Below are 22,372 nucleotides of genomic sequence, written 5' to 3'. Positions count from 1 at the left end.
TACTGAAAATATATGTAAAATAAGACAGAAGCTTCGGCAATAATAGTTTTTCACCAGTACCACTAGCATTTGATTTAATTGCTTGGAAACTCTTGAGTACATCATGACAATCGACACAATGGAATGAAAAATGATAATCTGTTTCCGCTATACTCATCCCAGCAGTGGCTGCACAGTGTTGATTCATACAAAGTCATCATTTATTTTATTAATATTTACAGTACTGCTAATATTACTTTTCCTACCAATTCTAATATTTCCTTTGATTTGGCACAATCAATGCTTTTCGTCACAGTTTTTCTAGCAAATTTTTATAGTGCATATAGTTCACTCGTTTCTTCCTAACAAAGTTATAAAACGACCTTGGACCGACACAGATCGTTATTCGTTCCCAACAGTGAGGCGTGGTGCTCACAGACTCCGTGGAATAAACGTAATATAGATTTCTACGTCAAAATTGGATAGACAAGTGGGTTTCAGAGTTCATTCTCAAGACCTGGAATTTCGAATAGTGAAAAGATTACCTAATCACTGTAGTGTTTTTTAAGCTGAAATATTAGCAATTAATGAGGTGGCGAATTGTCTGAGAAGCAATGTTCCAACAAATGTTGGCGTTAATGTATAGTCAGACAGTCAATCTGCAATAAAATCCTAAGACTGTGTTCCTTAACTCGAAAACGGCCATCAACTACCGCAAACCTCTCAACGAGATTGCTGAGCTGCACAATATTCACAATTGTGCACCTGGTTACTATCTTCTAGGTAGTTCCTAGCGCGAAGTATAATGGCTACTGTATGAGCTGCCGTGATGCGGAGGAAAATGAATCAATTAAACACCTCTTATGTGAGTGTCCTGCATTTTATGTAAGGCGTAAGCGAATTTTAGGGAGTTATAATGTTAGATTACTGGTGGACCTGGAAAACGTTAACATACGCAGTCTGCTACTGTTCTTGAAACAATCAGATTATTTCAAGAGAAGAAACTAACCGATAAGGTTCAGCGGTTAAATAGAAGCGCCCTGTTCTTGGTAGGTGCTTTTTTTTTCAATTAGGATAATCGTCAAAAAATCATACGTTGCCGTTATGTTACGACTACGCTACATTTTTAGATGCATAACCAGGCATTAAGTTAGCATAAGTAAATCCGTTTGTCTATATGTTGCTATCGATAACTATCGGAACAGATTGGTATTCCTGGAGACGTTTTTTGGCGCCACTTATGTCGCTTTTTGTTGCCGTTGAATTTGGTAACGGCAAGTTGAGTGATCAATATTTAAAGAAGTTTTGCAATCTTAAGTGGACGAAAAAATTAAAAAAGAAAATGGATAAACTGAAAGTAACCAAATCTCTTCAAAAACTCATTGAAGAACTAGAAAAGAATCCGCCACTGGCCAGAGGATTTCGGAGGAGCAGAACTCCAAACAATTTTAAAGACGTATGGGAAACAATTTCTTTGAAGCTTAATGCATTTGGACCTCCAAGAAGAACCTCTGAAGGATGGCAGAAGGTAAGAAAAAAATAATGATTGACAAAATCTTTATTATTGAAATATTTTCAGGTATGGAAAGATCTAAACTTTAAAGTTAAGAAGAAAATGGTAAAAAACAAAGCCAAGAACAGAGCTAAATGTATTCTTTGACTCCTTTAGAAGAAACCGTTGCAAATATAATGCAATTTCAAAAACAATTATCTCCAGCGGGCTCTGTACGGGTTTCAAGTAGAAACACCATATGTTCAGGAACAAACTCCGTTCCTGAAGATGCAGTTGATTCTTTTTTTAGGAAATCTTAGAAAATGATGATGCCATTCTGTTAGGACACCATCAAGAATTAGAAAAAAACCACAGCAGCACAAAACAATGCATCAGGAACATCAAAAAAAGAGATGAAACACGAACTCCTAAAAAATCATAGTAAAGAACGAGCGACTTTACTTAAAGGTATTTCTAATTCTATTTAATCTTTAAAGCGAGCTGCGCGTGAAATACAAAAAGTCCAAAAGAGGGCTTTGGAAATATTGGAAGACAAAAATAAAAGAGAGAGAGAGAAATGAATGAGGCCGATATGAAACTGATAAGACTGAAAATAAAAATAGAAGAAAAGGAGCTCCAGCTTTTAACATTAAAATTTGACTGAATTCAAACCATTAATAATTTTGTTTTCTACATATTGTTTTTATTTAGCAATACTAAAGCCTTTCAGGTCCAAAAGTCCATTACATAGTAAATTAGGTTAGAAAAATTGGCTATTCTTAAATTTTAATTTATGAAATACTTGGAATACATATTTGATCTCAATTAATAAAACTTCCTTTTATTTCCTCTCCAATTAGGGATGCTTCAGCAATTTCTTCAACTGATTCTTCCCTATTGGTTAACGAGTATTGTAATTGGTACAAAAAGAAATCGTCGTCGTCACTCTACAGGGATACCAAATGGATGACGAGACGACTTTGTTGCACAACATCCTTGACATATTGGTCGTTTGCAACCATTAACTAGCAATTTTGAATTGCTAAGCAGACACTTTCCATATCGTCCGAATTTTCAATTAAAATGATTTTAATATAATCTCTGCGTGATGTTGGAATGAATGCTAAAATTATTTAAAATTGTGTCAGCATAATGGCATGTAAGGTTAGGTTAGGTGGCAGCCCGATGTATCAGGCTCACTTAGACTATTCAGTCCATTGTGATACCACATTGGTGAACTTCTCCCTTATCACTGAGTGCTGCCCGATTACATGTTAAGCTCAATGGCAAGGGACCTCCTTTTTATAGCTGAGTCCGAACAGCGTTCCACATGCAAAAACTCCGCAATTAAAGTTGTTCTCAATTCCACTCCAGATATTTGCCTCGAACTTTTTTCAAATGTAGAAAATAAATGTTTCCCTTTGTGTGCTGACTCAACCACATAATTTACATACCTAAATGCCTTTGTTCCGCTAAAACTTAGAGAATTTTTCTTTGTCCTTCGACATAAAAGAATTTGTGTCCCTCTTCACATGTTATTGTGTGTGACTTCTTTATGTATTGCAAAGATTAGGTCAAGAATCATAAACCTCCTTCCAGATGCTTAAATTCAGTATACCTAGCATTGGCGTTATTGGGGGTCTTCCCAAATTTTATTTTTGATTTTAGCAAATTTCAGAAGAACAAATAGCCTCTTTTTTTTGTTCCTCTATTTTGTTGACAATGTTTTGTAGCACTTGCAATACAACTTTTTGTATGAGTTCCCTTTTTCGCAGTACTTATCCTTAACTAGGTTGTTTTTCGTTATCCCTTTTAGGCTTTGTTCTATTCCATAAATCAATTTCTGCACGCTTCGCCGACACATCCCTGCCAGCATTTCAAAGTTCCATTTCAACCTCATCGTTACCACAGACTCGTAAATGTCACTTCAACCATCATGAAAAGGTACATCAAAAAGTACATGCAAGTAATTTGCCATCCCTACTGTTAAAAAAGCCATTTTTTTGTGAAACGCCAAGCGCAACCAGCTTGTTATATTTTAATTAAATAAAAACGAAAATAAAGTTCTGAAAACATAGATTATACGCTTAAAATTGTGAAAGGTATATTGGTGAACAATTTGGTGATTCTCCAAATGGAATAAAGTGATTGTTTTTCAGATATTTTACAGACACGCTGCCTCCATGGAATAAAAACACTGGTTGATAGACGCAGCAACATGTAACTCGCTACTTGTAACTCAACATCATCATTAATGCCAAAAATTATGTTAAATGTAATGTGATAGTGGTATAAATGTTATATTTTTAAGAATTTGTAAATGTTTAATCAAATTAATAAATATCTAAACAAACGTGTTTTACTCGACCACAATGATTCTTTTACAACTATCTTAAAATGCACTTTTTCTGATTGTTTGGAGGGTCCCTTATTGGCGTCGTTCTAAATTGATCTATAAAGGCACCTAATAATTGCACTCATGCGAAACATTTTTGTAGTAACTTGGCGTGGTACAACTTCTCAATAGTGACGGCGCTTTTCCGACGAGTTTTTGATGTCGTATATGATTGTTTTCGACGTAGTGGGGATTCTCAAAAGAGTCCCCAAATTCAAAAAATGTTGGCAGGGATGGTTTAGGTTAGGTGGCAGCCCGATGTATCAGGCTCACTTAGACTATTCAGTCCATTGTGATATCACATTGGTGAACTTCTCTAGACGTACCTATTACATATAGGCATTTTTTTATAGAAAAGTCTTTGAGATATCCCGTTATTTTTAGTTTTTCGCTCTTTTTTCACTAAACAAATCATACCTCGAGTTAGAAATGTCCGATTGTATCGTTGTTGATACTTAAATGAAATATATTGAGATGAACAATGGTGTATAATTGGATCTGTAATAAGTGGTTCAAAAATATCGATGTAAAAAGGGCAAATTTAAAAAAATCATGTTTTACTGTGAACTTTTCCGCCGGAAAAGTACATATTTGACAAAAGGAACATTTCATTGGGCTGTGGAAAATAAAAAACAAAAAATATATAAAAATTTAACTACAAAAATTTTTTTGCAACACAAATAATTTCAATTCATTGTTATATTAACTATGGACAGTGTAGATTAAGTCTCTTAACCGATTTTATAAAAATCTTTACTTAACTAGTGGTTTTCCTTCGCAGTCAGCTTCTTCAGAAATTTGCTTCATTTATTTATGAACCTGGAAAAGTTAATTTCGTGCCAAAGAAGCGGATAATTGAAGTACGCGGACGAAAAAGTCTGTTTTTCATATGTTTCGGTGTAAAAATTATATGTTTGGAAATCAAACTTTTAGAACATTATTTTTAAGTGCAAGCATCTAATGTTCATGAACTAGTATAACACGTTTGGGACATATTTGTAATATGTTAGAACATATTATGTTTGCGACATTACATTTTCTTACATATAATATCTTCGTATAAACATACATATGTTTAGAAACGTCAGAGAGAGCGAGAGACTAGAAAAAAATCACCCTTATTCCTTAAGTCGCCCTCGCTCTGGCCTTTGCTTTTTGTCGTCTGTCGCTTTTAAGTCGTCGCGTCATTCATTTGGTATTCCTGTAGAGTGGCGACGACGACGATTACTTTTTGTACCAATTACAATACTCGGTAATAAAAGGCCGATATCACTAGAAAGCAATCAGCTGATGTGAATTGTTTGATGAATTTTAATTTTTTCGGTTTAAAATATTTTTATTTCTGACGCAATTCTGAGTCGCAAAATCAAGAAAATACGTTGAATTTGACGCGGGAAAATATGGACATATATTCAAGGACAATAAAAGCTTCCAAAATTGTAAAAATGGAGACGACGCTGAGATCAACGGCACAAGGATCATTGTGAAGGAAAACAATCAGCTGATATACAAAACTGAATTGTAATTATTTGCGTTTAAAATCCTCTTTATTTGTAATCAATGCAATTTTGACTTGGAAAATCAAAATAAATGATAAATTTGACTCTGAAAATGATTTAGATATCTCTATTAGGACAATAACAACAACCGGCTTATACAGTTGGAACGACGTTGACATTATGTATCCAAGGATCATTCAAAGTTCGTGAAGGACACAATTGTTATCTAAGTTTGGTGCTAAATTAAATACATTGGCCTTAAAATTTCTATTAAAAATAAATGGAATTCTATAATAATAAATGGAATTCTTTTCTATGATGTGAATGTGATCTTTGTCAATTTAGTATAAATAGCGCATTTTTATATCAATAGATTTGTGATCGTGGTCAGCTCAAGACGCCTTGATATAGAACATGAGTTCCTCAAAGAGTGGAAGCTGGAATACATACTTGCACAATATTCAAAGGCATTGAACTACAAACCGATTGTTCCAACCGATTTTATCATTGGAGTCAGTCTAACAGGTTGGCTGATAAGTCCCTGGTCTAACAAAGAAAAACACATTTTTTCTCAAAATTCCCTTCAAGAGCGATACAACGATTATAACGACCTTCCAATTTTTTGATACCATTTTGGTAGTACTCCTTCGGTTTTTGCCTCAAAATAGGCCTCCGTTTCGGCGATCATCTCTTCATTGCAGCCAAATTTTTTCCCTGTGAGCATCATTTTGAGGTCTGAGAACAAGAAAAAGTCGCTGGGGCCAGATCTGGCCAGATACGGTGGGTGGGGAAGCAATTCGAAGCCCAATTCATGAATTTTTGCCATCGTTCTCAATGACTTGTGGCACGGTACGTTGTCTTGGTGGGACAACACTTTTTTCTTCAAACGCTCCAATAACGCCATATAATAGACACTGTTGATGGTTTTTCCCTTCTCAAGATAATCGATAAAAATTATTCCATGCGCATCCCAACAAGCAGAGGTCATTACTTTGCCAGCGGACTTTTGAGTCTTTCACGCTTCGGAGACGGTTCACCGGTCGCTGTCCACTCAGCCGAGCAGTGTTGCCAGTATTTTCCGAGCTCTTGTCCCCAAAATGGATCGCTTTTATCCCCAAAAAACCCAAATTTAATTTAAAATTCCCCATAAAAATCCCCATGAAAATTTTCGGCAAGTTTTTTGGAAAAAAAGTAAACGAATAGACTCTGCTGTAGAAAATCCGTACAAAATTAAAAAAAAAAAAAAAACATTTTAAATAAAATAAAAATGTGCAATTTTTTTTATACCAGTTTGCGAGTTACAAAAAGATGAAGATTTCAAAACACAAAACCAGGAGACGGGTGCTCAAAATATCATCCGATACCAGCCCCCATCAGAGTTAATTATTGGTATAAAGAGTCATCGAGTCATCTTATGCAAATCCTCGCTCGAGAAATAAAACTGGGAGTTCGATCAAAATGTGTTGCTGCCCCGATATGAACTCTACTCTGTATGTACGGGATATGGGATATGGGATACATTTTCAAAATCAGTGATGTACGCATATGAGTCCTTACGAAATAATTTCACAATAGTAAAAAATTTCTTAGGAAAAAGAGTAAATTGTAAAGATGCTCTTGGGCCACCCAAATAAATTCCGTGGAATAAAGAGGAGGAAAGTTTTTTTTTAATATTTTTGAGAATCTCTGTACTTCTTTGTCTTTTTTTAATCATGTAAATAATTTCATATAAACCATAGTTCTTACTGTGATAATTACTCGTATACGGAACAAATATCGAAAATTCCCCACAAAAATCCCCAAATTTGTGGAAATTCCCCACCAGATCCCCAAGTCCCCAACTCGAAAATTTTGTCCCCATCCACGAAAAAATATCCCCGATTTGGGGATAAATCCCCAGTACTGGCAACACTGCAGCCGACTGTCGATTGGACTCAGGAGTGTAGTGATGGAGCCATGTTTCATCCATTGTCACATATCGACGGAAAAAATCGGGTATATTACGAGTTAACAACTGCAAACACCGCTCAGAATCATCAACACGTTGTTGTTTTTGGTCAAATGTGAGCTCGTGCGGAACCCATTTTGCACAGAGCTTCCGCATATCCAAATATTGATGAATGATATGACCAACACGTTCCTTTGATATCTTTGAGGCCTCTGCTATATCGATCAATTTCATTTTACGGTCATTCAAAATCATTTTGTGGATTTTTTTTATGTTTTCGTCGGTAACCACCTCTTTCGGGCGTCCACTGCGTTCACCGTCCTCCGTGCTCATTTCACCACGCTTGAATTTTGCATTATCTCATTATCACTCATTATCAAGCCAAGTTTTTGATTCCACCGTATTTTTTCCCTTCAGAAAACAGTATTTTATCAAAACACGAAATTCCTTTTTCCCATTTTTTTCACAATAACAAAAGTTGCTTCACAAAAGACGTTCTATCTCACAAACTAATTGACTTACAGACGTCAAATTTTGACACGAATCATTTAAAGTTTGGTACTATATAAAAATAATATGCATTTAATACTTGCTACGCCATCTATGTGTCAGACCGGGGATTTATCAGCCAACCTGTTATTTCTTTTCTACTGTTATGCCACGCATTCATTGGCATAAAATGGATTATTACTGATTTAGTTTTCCCTTTAGCGGCTAAACTCGAACATAGTACTCACCTTTAAGGTGGGTATTAAGTTCGAGTTTAGAGTGGGTATTAAGTTCGAGTTTAGCCGCTAAAATCGTCATTTTTTCCATAAAGTTAAAACTAAATCAGAAAAAGGCCATATAATTATACATATTTATTGCAGATTTCATTATAACTTGATGGGGAATATCCCAAAGCAAATTTTCACAAAGATTGTATTCCTTAAAATTGATTATTAAAGAAAAGTAATCGTGAAAAAAATCATAAACTAATTGACTTACAGACGACACGACATTTGAACGAATCATTTGAAGGTTGGTACTATATAAAAATAATATGCATTTAATGCATATTACGCCATCTATGTGTCAGACCGGGGACTTATCAGCCAACCTGTTATATATGGCAACGAATATAGAAAACGAAATACTTATATAGATATGTAAGTTTAATTACAACAAAAGTATATGTTACAGAGGCTATGTTTTTTTTTGTAGGGACACATTAAGGGCATTTCCGTTTCGCAAAAAATGTGTTGCCTTGGTAATACACTGCTTTTTCCCTCATTGTATTTTCGGTTAAATGATGATGTCATTCCATAGTTATTGTTAATTTATAATATTGGGATATATCATCCAAAATCTATGGTAGTGTCCTTCATATGTTACAATCAATTTCGAGAATGTTGCACCTTTTTCCCAATCGAGATCGCCATAAGACACAATTCTCTTTTAAATTTGAATTTTGCGTACTTGATTCGGGGAAACAAAATTTAAATTATTCATTTTTATATTTCCAAATTCGGACACGACTTCAAGTAGAAACTATGCAATGTTTCATGCTAGTGAAAATTAAATTTTTTTCTATAGCTCTTAAAAAAATCATCCTTTATATTTCCTGAAATATAAGAATAAGTTGTATGTCCCCACCAGTCATTGCTTACTTTATAGCCCACTCCCGATTCTAGCTTCCGATATAATTTCCCCGAGAGGGGAGGAAAAAACTAAACAACATTTACATTGATTGATATTTAAAAATTTATTGGTTATTTGATTTTATGTTTCTAGATATCATCAAACGCAATGGTTTCATTCATACCTCTGTTTGTCAGTGATTACAACTTAACTTAATCGCCTAAGACTTACAATTCATATTCTGTTTCATTTTCTAAAAGAGAGTTTTATATTGAAATTCTGTTTTTTTTATTATTTATCGGATAATATTTTTAATTTTAATATCTTATAACAAATCGTTTGTTTTGTATTTTATACTACAGTTTTGTTTTGTTTTTAGTTTATTCCATTTGCTTACCATTGTCAAACAATTTAGAGTTGAAGTGATTCGAATTGGTTTGGGTTCTTCTGTCACGTTTTCTTTACAATTTCGATTAAATATACAATTAAATTAATTTCGTATTATATATTTTTACATTTTGTTTATACTATATATATTTTTTTGTATTTTATACAGTAAAAGTTGACTATAGGAAGGAAAATATGATGGAGAAATTTTGTTACGATAATGTTGTTTGTTGATTTGATCAGTAAAACCAGTTACTAAAACTAGAAATTTAGAAATTCAGTATTATCTGTGTATATGTAATTGAAGGTCAAAATATAATAAAGTAAAAGATTCTTATTGGGCCTCTACACAAATTTAAAATACAACTTAATACAAATATCGAAATTAATGTTTCACACAAAAAAAATCTTTTTCAGAATCAATCACGAAATTATTTATTTATTTATTTATTAATCCACAAAGTAATACAAAAGCCTTAGGGCCAGAAAACGTATTACATAGCAAAACAAAATACCTGAATTATAGAAAATAATTAAATTCAAAAACTTAATATCTAGATTACCTAAATTACAAAAAAAAATTACTTAACCATAGTATATTTGGCTCCCCAGCCATTTATAAATACATTTAAAAAATGAACACTAAAATATGCCCAATTATCCAATTGATCCAATTAATTTTTTATTTGAAATGTTTTCAATTACGAAAATGATAGTATCATTTCACCGTTTTAATTGGGCATACAAAATATTTGATTAAACAATTAATTTATTTGATTGGAAAATTGAAATCAATTTTTAAATTGATTCAAATAAAAATTTAATTAATGGTAATTGCAAAACTCAATTAAATTTTTTAATTAAATTATTTATTATTTAATTAATTGCTTTTTTATCTGGCTTTGTGTTTTTAGTTTGATTAATAAATTAATTCTTTGAAATAATTTTGATTTAAAAAATTTATTAAAAATGTCCATCACTTTGTTAATTTATCAATTATTTTTTTAATTAAACATTTAAATAGTTTCAATCATTGTTTTAATTAACTTAATGCCTCTATCTTGATTAAAAAGTTAATTGTATCAATTAATTTATTAATTGAAAAATTTGTCAACTTCCATCAACTTTTTAATTGGAAATATTTTGGTGATATTTTTTCTGTGTTACGAAAAATTTATTAGATAATTGAATATTGTCAACAAAATATTTACAATAAGTTCAATTTAATTTTATAAGATCAAACTGGACTTGTGGCAAATGGGCAAGGTGCACATTTTTCTGGAGATTTTTTTCATTAAAAATTTGCAAGAGGTGGCATTATTTACCAGTTGTCTTTATACCCTCCATCATACTAACTTTGCCATTCCGTTTGTAACACACCAAAATATTGATCTCAATATTGACCCCATAAAGTATATATGTATACATTCTGAGTGTGTGTATGTGAAAGAAATTATCGTGAGTTATGCTGATGACAACGACGTGGGTGCGATTAACCAACCAAAATGTCGTGCGAGAATCGTGAAAACAATCTCTTCGGTAGTGTGAGTTTGCTCACGAACACAACTATCGCATACGACTTCGCTTACGAGTGAATTTTCAAGAGTTTTCCCTCTCCGTCCTGCCGGAGCCTAGTAAGGTAATAGTGAAAGTATACTCACCTCGATTTGAATCAAATTTTTACCAATGCTTAGAACAAAGTTTCGAGTTTGAACAAGCCTTCAAAACAAATAAAAAGTAGGTTTATTTGTAAAAAAAATGAGTATAGGAAACTATCATTTTTTTCTCACCATAGTAAATTGATTGCCCATGTTCGCAAATCCACTTCCAGGTGAATGTGAATCAATTTCACGATTTCTTGTCCTACAATCCACTTCCACCGGAAGTTTCGTGAAATCAATTCCCTTGCCAAAGTCTTGGTGATAGTTGAATTATGTCCAAGATGGATGTATTTCCGTTTAAAAAAGTACTCGCGTTAAAAAATTGAAATGTTTTATATTTAATACATGAGTTTAATTAAAACTGCGTCATTTTTAATTAAAAAAAAATAATAAATTAAAATAAGTCTATTGATTCCACTTATTTTGATTTCCGCCTTAAGGTGGGTATTAAGTTCGAGTTTAGCCGCTAAAATCGTCATGTCATTCACGATTACTTTTCTTTAATAAACTATTTTAAGGAATACAAACTTTGTGAAAATTTGCTTTGGGCAATTCCCCATCAAGTTATAATAAAATTTGCAACAAATATGTATAATTTTATTCCTTTTTTTTACTGATTTAGTTTCCACTTTAGCGGCTAAATCCGAACTTAATACACACCTTTAGTGAATTTTTGGGTGATTTGTGGAACCCAGCTGGTTACAGAAAAGTTCAAAAAAGAACGTGGAATTATGAACACCAAATTTCCACGTTCGTGGATTTGACGTGAATAGTGAAAATGGAATTGAAGTGGATATCCGAACATGGCTGGATGTCTCATCATAGGAAAAAGTTTCGGTTTCGAAATTGTTTCAAAAACAATCAGGTAAAATTTTGCTTCTATCAACAGTGATGGAAAATAATATTAAGTTTAATTTTTTATACTTTCCCCATCACCGTGAATAATCACGATAAAGTTAAGTGAAAGTGTCTATGGCAACAAAGGGAATGAAATCCAACTTTAATGTTCCTTAGGTACACATTTAAATTTGAACTTCATTGTGTACTACAGAGAAGATAAATTTATGTCATCAACAATTCGCTTTAGCTGGTAGTCAGTTCCATTGGACGGAGGATCACATACAGATTGTCCTGGAGAGTTTTCGGGACAAATTCTGTTCTCGAGTTAAGAATATCATTTCAATACAATATTTACGATGACCATAGTACTTACCTGATATGTATTTACTGATCGAGAAACTAAAAAATAAATAAAAAATGGAGACTAGAGGATTTTGAAGGAAATGCTCTGATGCTTTTGGACTTTCGAGAAGAAGATTGGCAAATGATAAGGAAAAAATAATGATTTAAAAAATCTGTATTCTTCATGTATTTATCCCAGTTGTGCCCTTTTTGCCCACCTCATGTTCTATATCAAGGAGTCCTGAGCTGACAGTGTATGGTGAGTCGAGGTACTGAATTCGCATATTATCCCAGCAAAAAAAGTGTCGCCAAAAAAGTAATGAAAATGTTCTTTTTGGATCCGGAAGTGGTGTAAAATTGACGCAGAAGCGATGAATTTAACATGGGCTTGTTATAGGACGGAAGTCCTCCATTTCAACAGCCGTTGCACTGAATTTGCATCACTTCTTTAGGTGTGATCCGAAATCAATGTTTTGGATGTAAATTAAAAAATTTTGTGATATTTTGTCAAATAAATAATTTTTTTATAATTTTTAATGGATTCTAACGCAGGTTGGAAACGTTTGACCTTAAATATTTTAAAAAAATGCACAATTTTTTCAGATTGGATTTAGCATTTTTTGACAAAATTTAAGTGATATGTACCATTTTATGAATTCTTCCTCTGGTTTTAACCAATTTGAAACAAAAAAGTTAAAACTACCCATTAAAAGTAGGAAAAAACCAAGTTATAAAAATTGAATTTAAAGAACTTCCTGGGTAGATAAAATAAAGAACATCATTGGGAGTGCATCTTCTGGAAGTGCTTTTAAAGTTGTGCCTTTGGAAGAATTTCCAAATTTTTTTGCTGGGATATTAGTTAAGAAAAGCGTCAGCGAAAGCGAAGACGACAATTGGAATAAGTATTCCAAAGAATCGGAACACATCTGCGCCGAATAGGAGCACCAGAGAATGGTGTATGTAGGGCGTGTTTTAAGTATGATGCGACCTTTGTCACTGTCCTGCCTTTACTAGGCAAAGAGTTATCGGTGAGGAAATGATTCGGGACCTGGCCAAAGAAGCCAGAGCGTACACAAGCTTAGGTGTATGTCAGCCGACATGAGACAGGGTAACCTGAATCATCTTTTCAACCTAACTTAACCTATGAAAAAAAGTTCCCAGTCATTCCAAAATATACTAAAATCGTATATAAAATTTTCTAATACTGAACACGATTCCCACTTAAAAGAAGCTAAAAATTCAGATGTTCAGATTTGATTTCTATAAAATTGTGTCTATGCCAAAATTCAGACCTTTTATTGTTAATATTTATTATGACAACAAAGATAAAACGCTTTTTAAAACCAATTTTTTCAGACAATACCAATGCCATGTGACCTTACAAATTTTGAAAAAATAAAAGAATTTTTTGAATATTTGTTAATAAAACAAATTTAAAGCTTTTTATTAAAAAAAAAGAAAAATACCTTTAAATTATTCAAAGAGAGTTAAAAAACGCAAAACCTTGTGTTTTTTTTTTGCTTTAAAAATATTTGATTTTCTTTTCTTATTTGTTTGATGAAAACAAAAATCTTACTAAATTTAAGTTTGAATTCTATATTTTAACTAAACTATGGTAAAATACAATACCAATTTGAAAATACAATTATAAAATAGATCAGAAATTCGTTTACAAATATATATATAGTTCATCTATCTCCCCTTTTGTGTTTCAAGTATAGAAGAGAAGGAATAATCCTCTTTAAAAACAAAAACAGAAATAATCAATCATGGGCTAAATTACATGAAAAAGATAGAGAAAAAAGAAATGCCCTAAGGCAAAGTATAGGAGAGTAGTAGAATATTCTCATTGAAAATATTCTGTGTTTTTTTTTTTTTTTGAAAATGAATTGAAAAAAACACTAATTAAATTTTCTAGTAATAAATGAGGTGTGTTGTATTCTATAGGCTAGGAGGCATTGATAGAGAGAGTGGAGTGGTGGTTTGTAACTCATAAAAATTAAATAAACTCCTTCAGTTATCTTTCCTTCCTTATCTTTTGTTAACTCTATTTGTTTGTTGTATTTATTACAATAATGTTTTTGTTTTATAAAATCCATAATTTTAATTCTAAAATAATAGTTATACATAATAATATAATAAAATTATAAAAGAAAATAATAATAATAATAATAATAAATTTAAACCTTAGAACCTAGAGAAAAAGAAAATAAAACGTAGAAACACCCAAATAATATCCACATCCGCCGCATTCTGCCCAGCTATCGTAATCTACTCATTTATCATACACAATGCACGGTGGTGGTGGTGGTGTTGGTGGTTATGAAGAGGTGGAAGAGGTAAACAGCTTATTCAAGAGTTTTGAGTAGGATGAAGAGGGGGGAGGGGAGGGCTTTAATAAAGTGTGTTTAAATTTCTATAGGACCAATTGGCATGTAGGCCAAGCAAACATCTCAAGTATTTGTTTGGATTCTTCCAAAAATTACAAATTGCAGCTCAAAATACCACTGCTACCATTGGATTCCATTTTTTTGTAGGGTTTTCAAATTTTGTCTGTTCTATTCTAATCGGTTTCTGTGTTGTTGTTGATTTTGTTTGCGTCGTTTTTTATTTGTTTTTGCATTGCATAGTAGGTAAAGTTTTTTTGTTTTCTTTGTAATTCTAAATAAATTGGTATACCTTGTTTGATTTGTTATTTTTGTTGTTTAACATTGATTTCGTTTAATTCTTTCAGTTTATTTATGTTTATTTTTTTTTTATTTTTTAATTTTCATGATTTGATTTTTCTTCTTCTTTTTCTTAGATTTATATAACATAATAATATTTTCATTTACACAATGATTTCTGATTTCTGGTTTTGTTGGGTTTTCTTTTTTTTTTTCTTTTGTTTATTATAATGTATTTGTTCTGTTATTTACTTTAAGATCATCATCCCTTCTTCGTCTTCTCGCCAGCATTATCGTCATCATCATCATCATCGTCATTAACATAATCATCCGAAAGCAGGATTCTATTCTTATATACTGTAAAATCAGATCGTCTTGGGCCATTTTGCAAAAACTGAAGTGCGGCTAGCTCTCTCCCACTCTCCGCCTAAGACTTCAGACATCATCAAACGTAGAGGTTTCAACGTTTGGCTTTCGAGGATTTCTTGCGTTTATTGGCTGCAAGCGAGGAGGAGCTTGTTGCACTATGATGGTGTTGCTGTTGATGTTGATGGGTTGTTGTTGTTGTCGTATTATGACCACCGATACTTAAATTTGCTGCTGCTGCTGCCGCTGCTGCAACGGCAGCTGCGGCTACTGTAGCTGCTGCTGGTACAACTTGCAGTGATTCTCAACTTCTCTCGGGTGTTCCGTGATGATGATAGATTTGTTGAAGTTGTTGTTGCTGCTGCTGTTGTTGTTGCTGTTGTTGTGATGCCGCTGCTGACTGGCTGGCATGTTGTTGTTGTTGAACTTGTTGACTGGATGAGGTAACAACATCTTGTTGCTGTTGGATATGTTGCGCATGTTGTTGCTGCTGATGGTGTTGCTGTTGTTGTATATGCACTACGTGCTGTTGCAGATGTTGTGGTGTTTGGCTTTGTTGCGGTGTACTACTGCCACCGTGCTGATGCGGCGAGGGACTATATTGGAATTGTTGCTGAAACATAGGCAACTTGATAAATTTATGTGTTGTTGTAATAATTGTTGAATTCAAATTAAGTGGGGGGTAGTTGTTGTGTTGTGTGTCGAGTTAGAATATAAAAAAAAGAATACAGAAATAAACAACAAAATGATTATAATGATATGACAATGTTATGAAAATATTGTTAAATATAAATATGTATATTAATAATAAAAAAACAACAGAAAATACATATACACAGGCAAGCTTTACTTTTTGACTAATCGCAAAAACATTTTTTGTTAAATGTTTTGGAAATTTAAATCATTGCTTTCGCAAAAGGCACAGGTCTACCAATCTCTCTCAATTGTGTCCTAGATCATAGACAATAGAATATACATAGACGATCCACTTGTCTCTTTAAAAAAAAATGTGTCAGTTCCAAAAATTAATTTTCTGACATTTCGTTTTGATTTTTTCGTAAAGAGTCAGTCCCAAACATTAATTTTCGTGCATTTACTTTTGTGTTGTAAAGAGCAATGCTGCTCAAAATTAAATTTCGTATTTTCGCCGTTTTGGGTCACAATTTTTTGTTCAAATATGAACTTTTAATATATTAATTTATTTATGTATAAATCCTCTGGTGCTCATAAACGTTCTAATTTTATGTAAAATTGGCAAATTACAAAAAGGAAAACGAAAGAGAATGTAAGCGTGCTCTTATTTTATTCGTTTATTCTTAATCTTCGGAACTGACACCGATAGGTCATCTATATATATTCTATTGTCTATGTCGTAGATTGTATTAGGGAATATCTGTATATCTGTATATCTGGATTTTCCAAAGTTTAGTTATAGAGTAGACTGAATGTGCATTATGATACCTGGAATAAGCTTGCTTGTGTAATATACGAAAAGAAATGTCTCAAAGTCTAATTTTTATTATAAAATTTACAGATCGACAAAGTTATAATTTACAATTAACCATCACTCATAGAAAAACCTTTTAATGACAGATCTTTGTGTGCTGTACTTTTGCACATTTTTATCTTTTAAAATGTTAGACAAAGCCTATTTAAGAACCAAAAATAATTTGTTTTTACACTGTACATCCTACATTCCAATATCCTTAAAAGTTCCTAAATGTGATCAGCAAACATTTTATTTATTTATTTATAATTAATATTAAATTTATAGTAGATATAATATTAGTATAAAATAGAAAAAAAACATTGGCAACTGAGGCCATCAGCTAAAGCAAACATTTTGTTTGCCTTATATATGATAAATATTCAGATTTTTGGCAAATGCAAGACATTCTGGATATATTGTTATACCCACCACCATAGAATGGTGACGGGGGTATAATAAGTTTGTCATTCCGTTTGTAACACATCGAAATATCGATTTCCGACTATATAAAGTATATATATATTCTTGATCAGGGAGAAATTCTAAGACGATATAACGATGTCCGTCTGTCTGGCTGTCTGTTGTAATCACGCTACAGTCTGCAATAATGAAACAATAGTGCTGAAATTTTGCACAAACTGCAGGCAGGTCAAGTTCGAAGATGGGCTATATCGGTCCAGGTTTTGATATAGTCCCCATATAAACCGACCTCCCGATTAGGGGTCTTGGGCTTATAGAAATCGTAGTTTTTATTCAATTTACCTGAAATTTTAAATCTAAAGGTATTTTATGACCATAAAGAGGTGTGCCAAAAATGGTGAAATTGGAAATCTAGAGGTATTGTATTGTACGTGTGCCAAAAATTGTGAGTATCGGTCCATATTTTGGTATAGCCCCCATATAAACCGATCTCCCGATTTTACTTCTTGGGCTTATAGAAACCGCAGTTTTTATTCAATTTACCTGAATTTGGAAATCTAGAGGTATTGTAGGACCACAAATACGTGTGCCAAAAATTGTGAGTATCGGGCCATGTTTTGGTATGTTCCCCATATAAAACGACCTCCCGATTTGGGGTCTTGGGCTTATAGAAACCGTAGTTTTTATCCAATTTGTCTGAAATTGGAAATCTAGAGGTATTTTAGGACCATAAAGAGGTGTGCCGAAAATGGTGAGTATCGGTCCATATTTTGGTATAGCCCCCATATAGACCGATTTCCCGATTTTACCCTATTTGCCTGAAATTGGAAATCTAGAGGTATTTTCGGGTCATAAAGAGGTGTGCCGAAAACGGTGAGTATCGGTCTATATTTTAGTATAGCCCTCATAAGAACGATCTCCCGATTTAACTCCTTGGGTTTCTAGAAACAGTAGTTTTTATCTGATTTGCCTGAAATTGTAAATATTCTGGTATTTTAGGCTCACAAAAACGTGTATCGGATTAAGTTTTTATCGGTCCATTTGGTAATGCCTCCATATAGACCGACTTCACTTCTTGAGGGTGTAGAAGGCGCACTGATCATGAAAATTGCTTGAAACTCAATGTAAAATTTCCAGATTTTACTTCTACAGATTTAAGATTTCAAATCAAGGCGTTATTTTATAATTTTCTTCCACACTTACAAGAGATGTTAATGATTCCTCTAAAACTCAAACAAGGGAGCCACCGTGGTGCAATGGTTAGCATGCCCGCCTTGCATACACAAGGTCGTGGGTTCGATTCCTGCTACGACCGAACACCAAAAAGTTTTTCAGCGGTGGATTATCCCACCTCAGTAATGCTGGTGACATTTCTGAGGGTTTCAAAGCTTCTCTAAGTGGTTTCACTGGAATGTGGAACGCCGTTCGGACTCGGCTATAAAAAGGAGGTCCCTTGTCATTGAGCTTAACATGGAATCGGGCAGCACTCAGTGATAAGAGCGAAGTTCACCACTGTGGTATCACAATGGACTGAATAGTCTAAGTGAGCCTGATACATCGGGCTGCCACATAACCAAACCAAACCAAAACTCAAACAAAAATGGTTCTTATAAATCCAGAATCTGATATAGTTCTAATAGGTGAAATCTTTAAATTTATCTTCGGAAAGAGTCCTCAAGCCCTCCTGAAATTTCAAAGCAAACCCGAATATTTGGTTCATGGTGGTGGGTATTTAAGATTCGGCCCGGCCGAACTTACTGCTGTATATACTTGTTTTTATACCCACTAAGCGTTCTACAGATCAATATGGTCAAACATCGACCAAAAAAGCATTAAATATATTTAGATAAGTAGCTCATCTCTCATCGTAACGGCTCAACCTCGAAAAAGTAAAATCTATTGACCCCACAGGACTATATATCGAACCAAACATCGATTAAATGAGCTGGTAGAAAAGTGATCCGTCTTTGGCTCAATCCCAGTTTCAACTGACCACCAAAAAGTCTTTCAGCTACGGACTTCTCTAAGTGATTTCTCCGTAAGGTCAAATGCCGTTCGGACTCGGCGATGTCTTTGCCATTGAGGTAAACATGCAATCGACCAGCACTCAATGACAAGAGAGAAGTTCACAACTGTGGTACTACAATGAATCGAGTAGCCTAAATGAACCTGAAATAACAGGCTGCCACTATACTTAACCTAACCTAACCAGCAGTGTGTGGTGTACTATGAGCTGCTGCATCCGAGTGAAATGGTCACAGTAACTTTGCATCGAACTCAATTGATGCAAGCATCGCGTGATAAATGGGATTTATTTCTTATGAGAAAGCCAAAAATTGGGTCGATTCACGTATTGAATCAAAAGACGAATTAATTTTTCATCGTGATATGTTGCCCAAAAGATGGAAAAAAGTAGTGGTTAGCGATCACGCATTTATAATTCCACACGAAGTATATGAAGAATTGTTCAAACAAAAAAAAAATCCGAAGTCTGAATCTGATCTTTAAATTCGATTTGATTTTAAAAACGGCTTAACAACTTTCGGTGTAAGGAATTGCACAACAAGAAATTCGAAAAGAAAGATATCCATGTTTTAAAGTATGTTTTTCGTGAAAGTAAAAAAATCTCCTTTAAAAAATGAAATTTGAGCATTTCAAAAAAAAAAAAAAGACAAGTCGACGTTTCATTGTTTGATATGAATAAATTTAATTAGACACAGCAGAAACATCTGCTTAAACGGCAGAGTCAGCTGAAAAAGCAAATTTGAGCATGGTTAGATTAAAAAAAAAAAAAAAAAAACAAGTAAGGAAAGTCTAAAGTCGGGCGGCACCACTTTGTAGATTCATATTTTCGATACCGTACCAAATCCGTAAAATATGTTGCATGCTATATATATATAAAGGTTTTGGTCCCAAATACATAAATTTAAATCTGACTCGATCTGGATAAAATTTGTTAGTCTTCTACCAAATCTATAGACTTACAATTTAAGTCGGCTAAAGCCCTGGGGTGGAACGCAATGTTAGTAAAAAAAAATGGGAAACATTTTAATCTGAAGCAATTTTTAGTTAGGCGACTTTGCAAAAGTGTATTTATGATTTATCGGTCGATAGATATGTATTAGAGTTATAGGAAAATTTAAATCATTCTTACAAGTCTTCGTCTTAGCAGTGATGATTTTACAAGTTTTTTTTTTTTTTTTTGACTATTTTTGCCGAAATCTGAAAAACATATATATGGGAGCTGTATCTAAATCTGACCCGATTTCAACCAAATTCGGCACACTTTACGACACTATTAGTTACACTCCTTGTGCAAAATTTACAGCAAATTGGTCTGTAATTCTGGCTTCATACTTGTCCCAAATTTGATGTCGATTGGACTAAAATTGCGACTATACTTTGATTAGAAAAACGTTTTCACAGACAGACGGCCATGACTAGATCGACTTAGGGGCCGGTCCTGAGCAATATTGCCAAATATATGGTGTCTATCTCGTCTCCTTCTGGGTGTTGCAAACATATGCACTAACTTATAATACCATGTTCTACAGTGTGGCGCAGGGTATAATTACCAGTTTTTTCCAATTTTAGGGAAATTCGCAGAATATCCTGAATTCGGCATTTAGCAAACGTTGTTTGAAATGAAGAAGATACGTACACATGGTAGGAATATTAGCCCATGATCCAAGTGAGCCTTTATCAACCGATATATAAAGACATACTAAGTAATTATGTATTTCGTATAATTATTGTGCCAATAACAATTCTACGTTTACAAACAATAAAACAACTAATTTTAAATGAACTGAGGTGTATTAAGCTGAACAATAATATGTTATGGATTGATGAGTTTTAAATGTTAACACAGATGACAAAACGAAATGTTAATACATATGTAAACAAAACATGATACCCCACCATATTAGGGGATGGTCGATATTCTGAATATACTTATTAAAAAAAAGCTTAGTTCAAAACCTTGAGACATTTCTTGACGAAACACATAAAAAAACCATAAACAAAAACAACAAACATAACTACACAATTCTATGGTAACTTACCGAATTCTCTTGACTATGCTCGATAATTTCAATGCTACCCGATGTATTGCCCGATGTGTTATTTATAGAAGTTCCACTGGTATTGGAGACATCATATTTACCACGTTTGAATCGACCATACAAAGAGCTATAGGGTAAATTGTAGTGAATAGCAGCCTGATTGATGGACATTTGACCAATGCTAGAAAAGGCAAAACGAAAAACCATTAAGATACCATTTGACAAAGGATGAATGGGAATATACCCATCATAATTTAATTAAGTATGCTTCAATATTCTTACCGCACTGAGTTCAAAGCTTCATTCATAGCATCTTCAGACCATGGAGTAGGATTTGATCGTGACAATTCGATGCCTTCACGTTTGCAACGACCGTACAGTGTGCCTTTTGCATTATTGAATTGATGGATGGACGATGGATTAGGGGGGGAAGAGGAGAACAAATTAAAAATGATCTTTTTAACCGCACAACACAATCCCTCTCATTGCCAACTATTGGAGCAAGTGATCACTCGTTGAATGTTGAATGCCCAGCGTAATGCAAAGAGATGGGAATGAAGTGTGTGGATGTGGATGTGATATGAGTGCGATGAGTGCTAACTTACCTGTGGGTATACCAAATTCCGCACTTGCCTTCTGCACTGATGTATGACCAGCACGTATGGCCTCTAATGCTCGCTCCAAATCTTCAGGTGTCCATGTTGTTGGTGCGGCATTGAAAGGCGCTGCCAATCGTATACCCTCACGCCGTGCTATTTTATAGAGCGTCGATGAAGGTATGCCAAAGGCTTTTGATGCTTTATTCGCTGATATTTGTCCAGAGCGTAATGCTTCCAAGGCATTGTTGAGTGAGTCTTCATTCCATGATTTGGTGCCTCCTTCCTTCTTCGGTGTCTCAATGCCCATGCGATGGGCTCGTTGCCATAGGGTGGTGGAGGGGATGCCATAGGTAACGGATGCTTTCGTCAGACTCATGTTTTGATTCTTCAATGCATCTAAAGCTGAATTCATATCATCTTGTGTCCAAGTTTTGGGACCATTAAACTGACCTTTCATATCTCCACCATGCTGCTGATCTAAATTGGTGTAGTGCGGTTCGTTTTGATCGTGTGGTGAGCCATTGGCAATCATCATAGAATCATCGCTCGTATCAGAGTTATACATATCTAATAAGAATGAGAAAAAGAACAACAACAAATGAAAC

The 22,372-nt window shown here is 33.8% G+C and overlaps 1 protein-coding gene and 1 long non-coding RNA gene across 6 annotated transcripts in view; one reads left to right on the top strand and one right to left on the bottom strand.

Moving 5' to 3' along the window:
* The first annotated feature begins 3,338 nt into the window (after positions 1 to 3,338).
* LOC142237465 (uncharacterized) lies at positions 3,339 to 3,824 on the top strand. The gene is made up of 2 exons (XR_012722493.1): positions 3,339 to 3,573; positions 3,631 to 3,824. It is a non-coding gene; the product is annotated as an uncharacterized LOC142237465 (long non-coding RNA).
* Positions 3,825 to 9,032: 5,208 nt separating this feature from the next.
* The window catches only part of psq (BTB-domain-containing protein pipsqueak), a 326,851-nt gene continuing 313,511 nt past the window's right edge, over positions 9,033 to 22,372 (bottom strand). For 3 of the 5 annotated variants that reach the window (XM_075308792.1, XM_075308791.1, XM_075308793.1), the window contains 4 exons: positions 21,774 to 22,334; positions 21,451 to 21,553; positions 21,169 to 21,349; positions 9,033 to 15,823 (listed from right to left, as the gene is read on the bottom strand). In XM_075308792.1, the coding sequence (XP_075164907.1) occupies positions 15,500 to 15,823; positions 21,169 to 21,349; positions 21,451 to 21,553; positions 21,774 to 22,334 (1,169 nt within the window). In that variant the 3' untranslated portion in view covers positions 9,033 to 15,499. The remainder of the gene's footprint in view (positions 15,824 to 21,168; positions 21,350 to 21,450; positions 21,554 to 21,773; positions 22,335 to 22,372) is intronic. The other 2 variants (XM_075308795.1, XM_075308794.1) reach the window with 2 other exon arrangements.

This window comes from Haematobia irritans, chromosome 5, assembly GCF_050003625.1.
Source record: "Haematobia irritans isolate KBUSLIRL chromosome 5, ASM5000362v1, whole genome shotgun sequence".
NCBI lineage: Eukaryota > Metazoa > Arthropoda > Insecta > Diptera > Muscidae > Haematobia > Haematobia irritans.
This window is presented reverse-complemented; position numbering and strand designations above follow the sequence as displayed.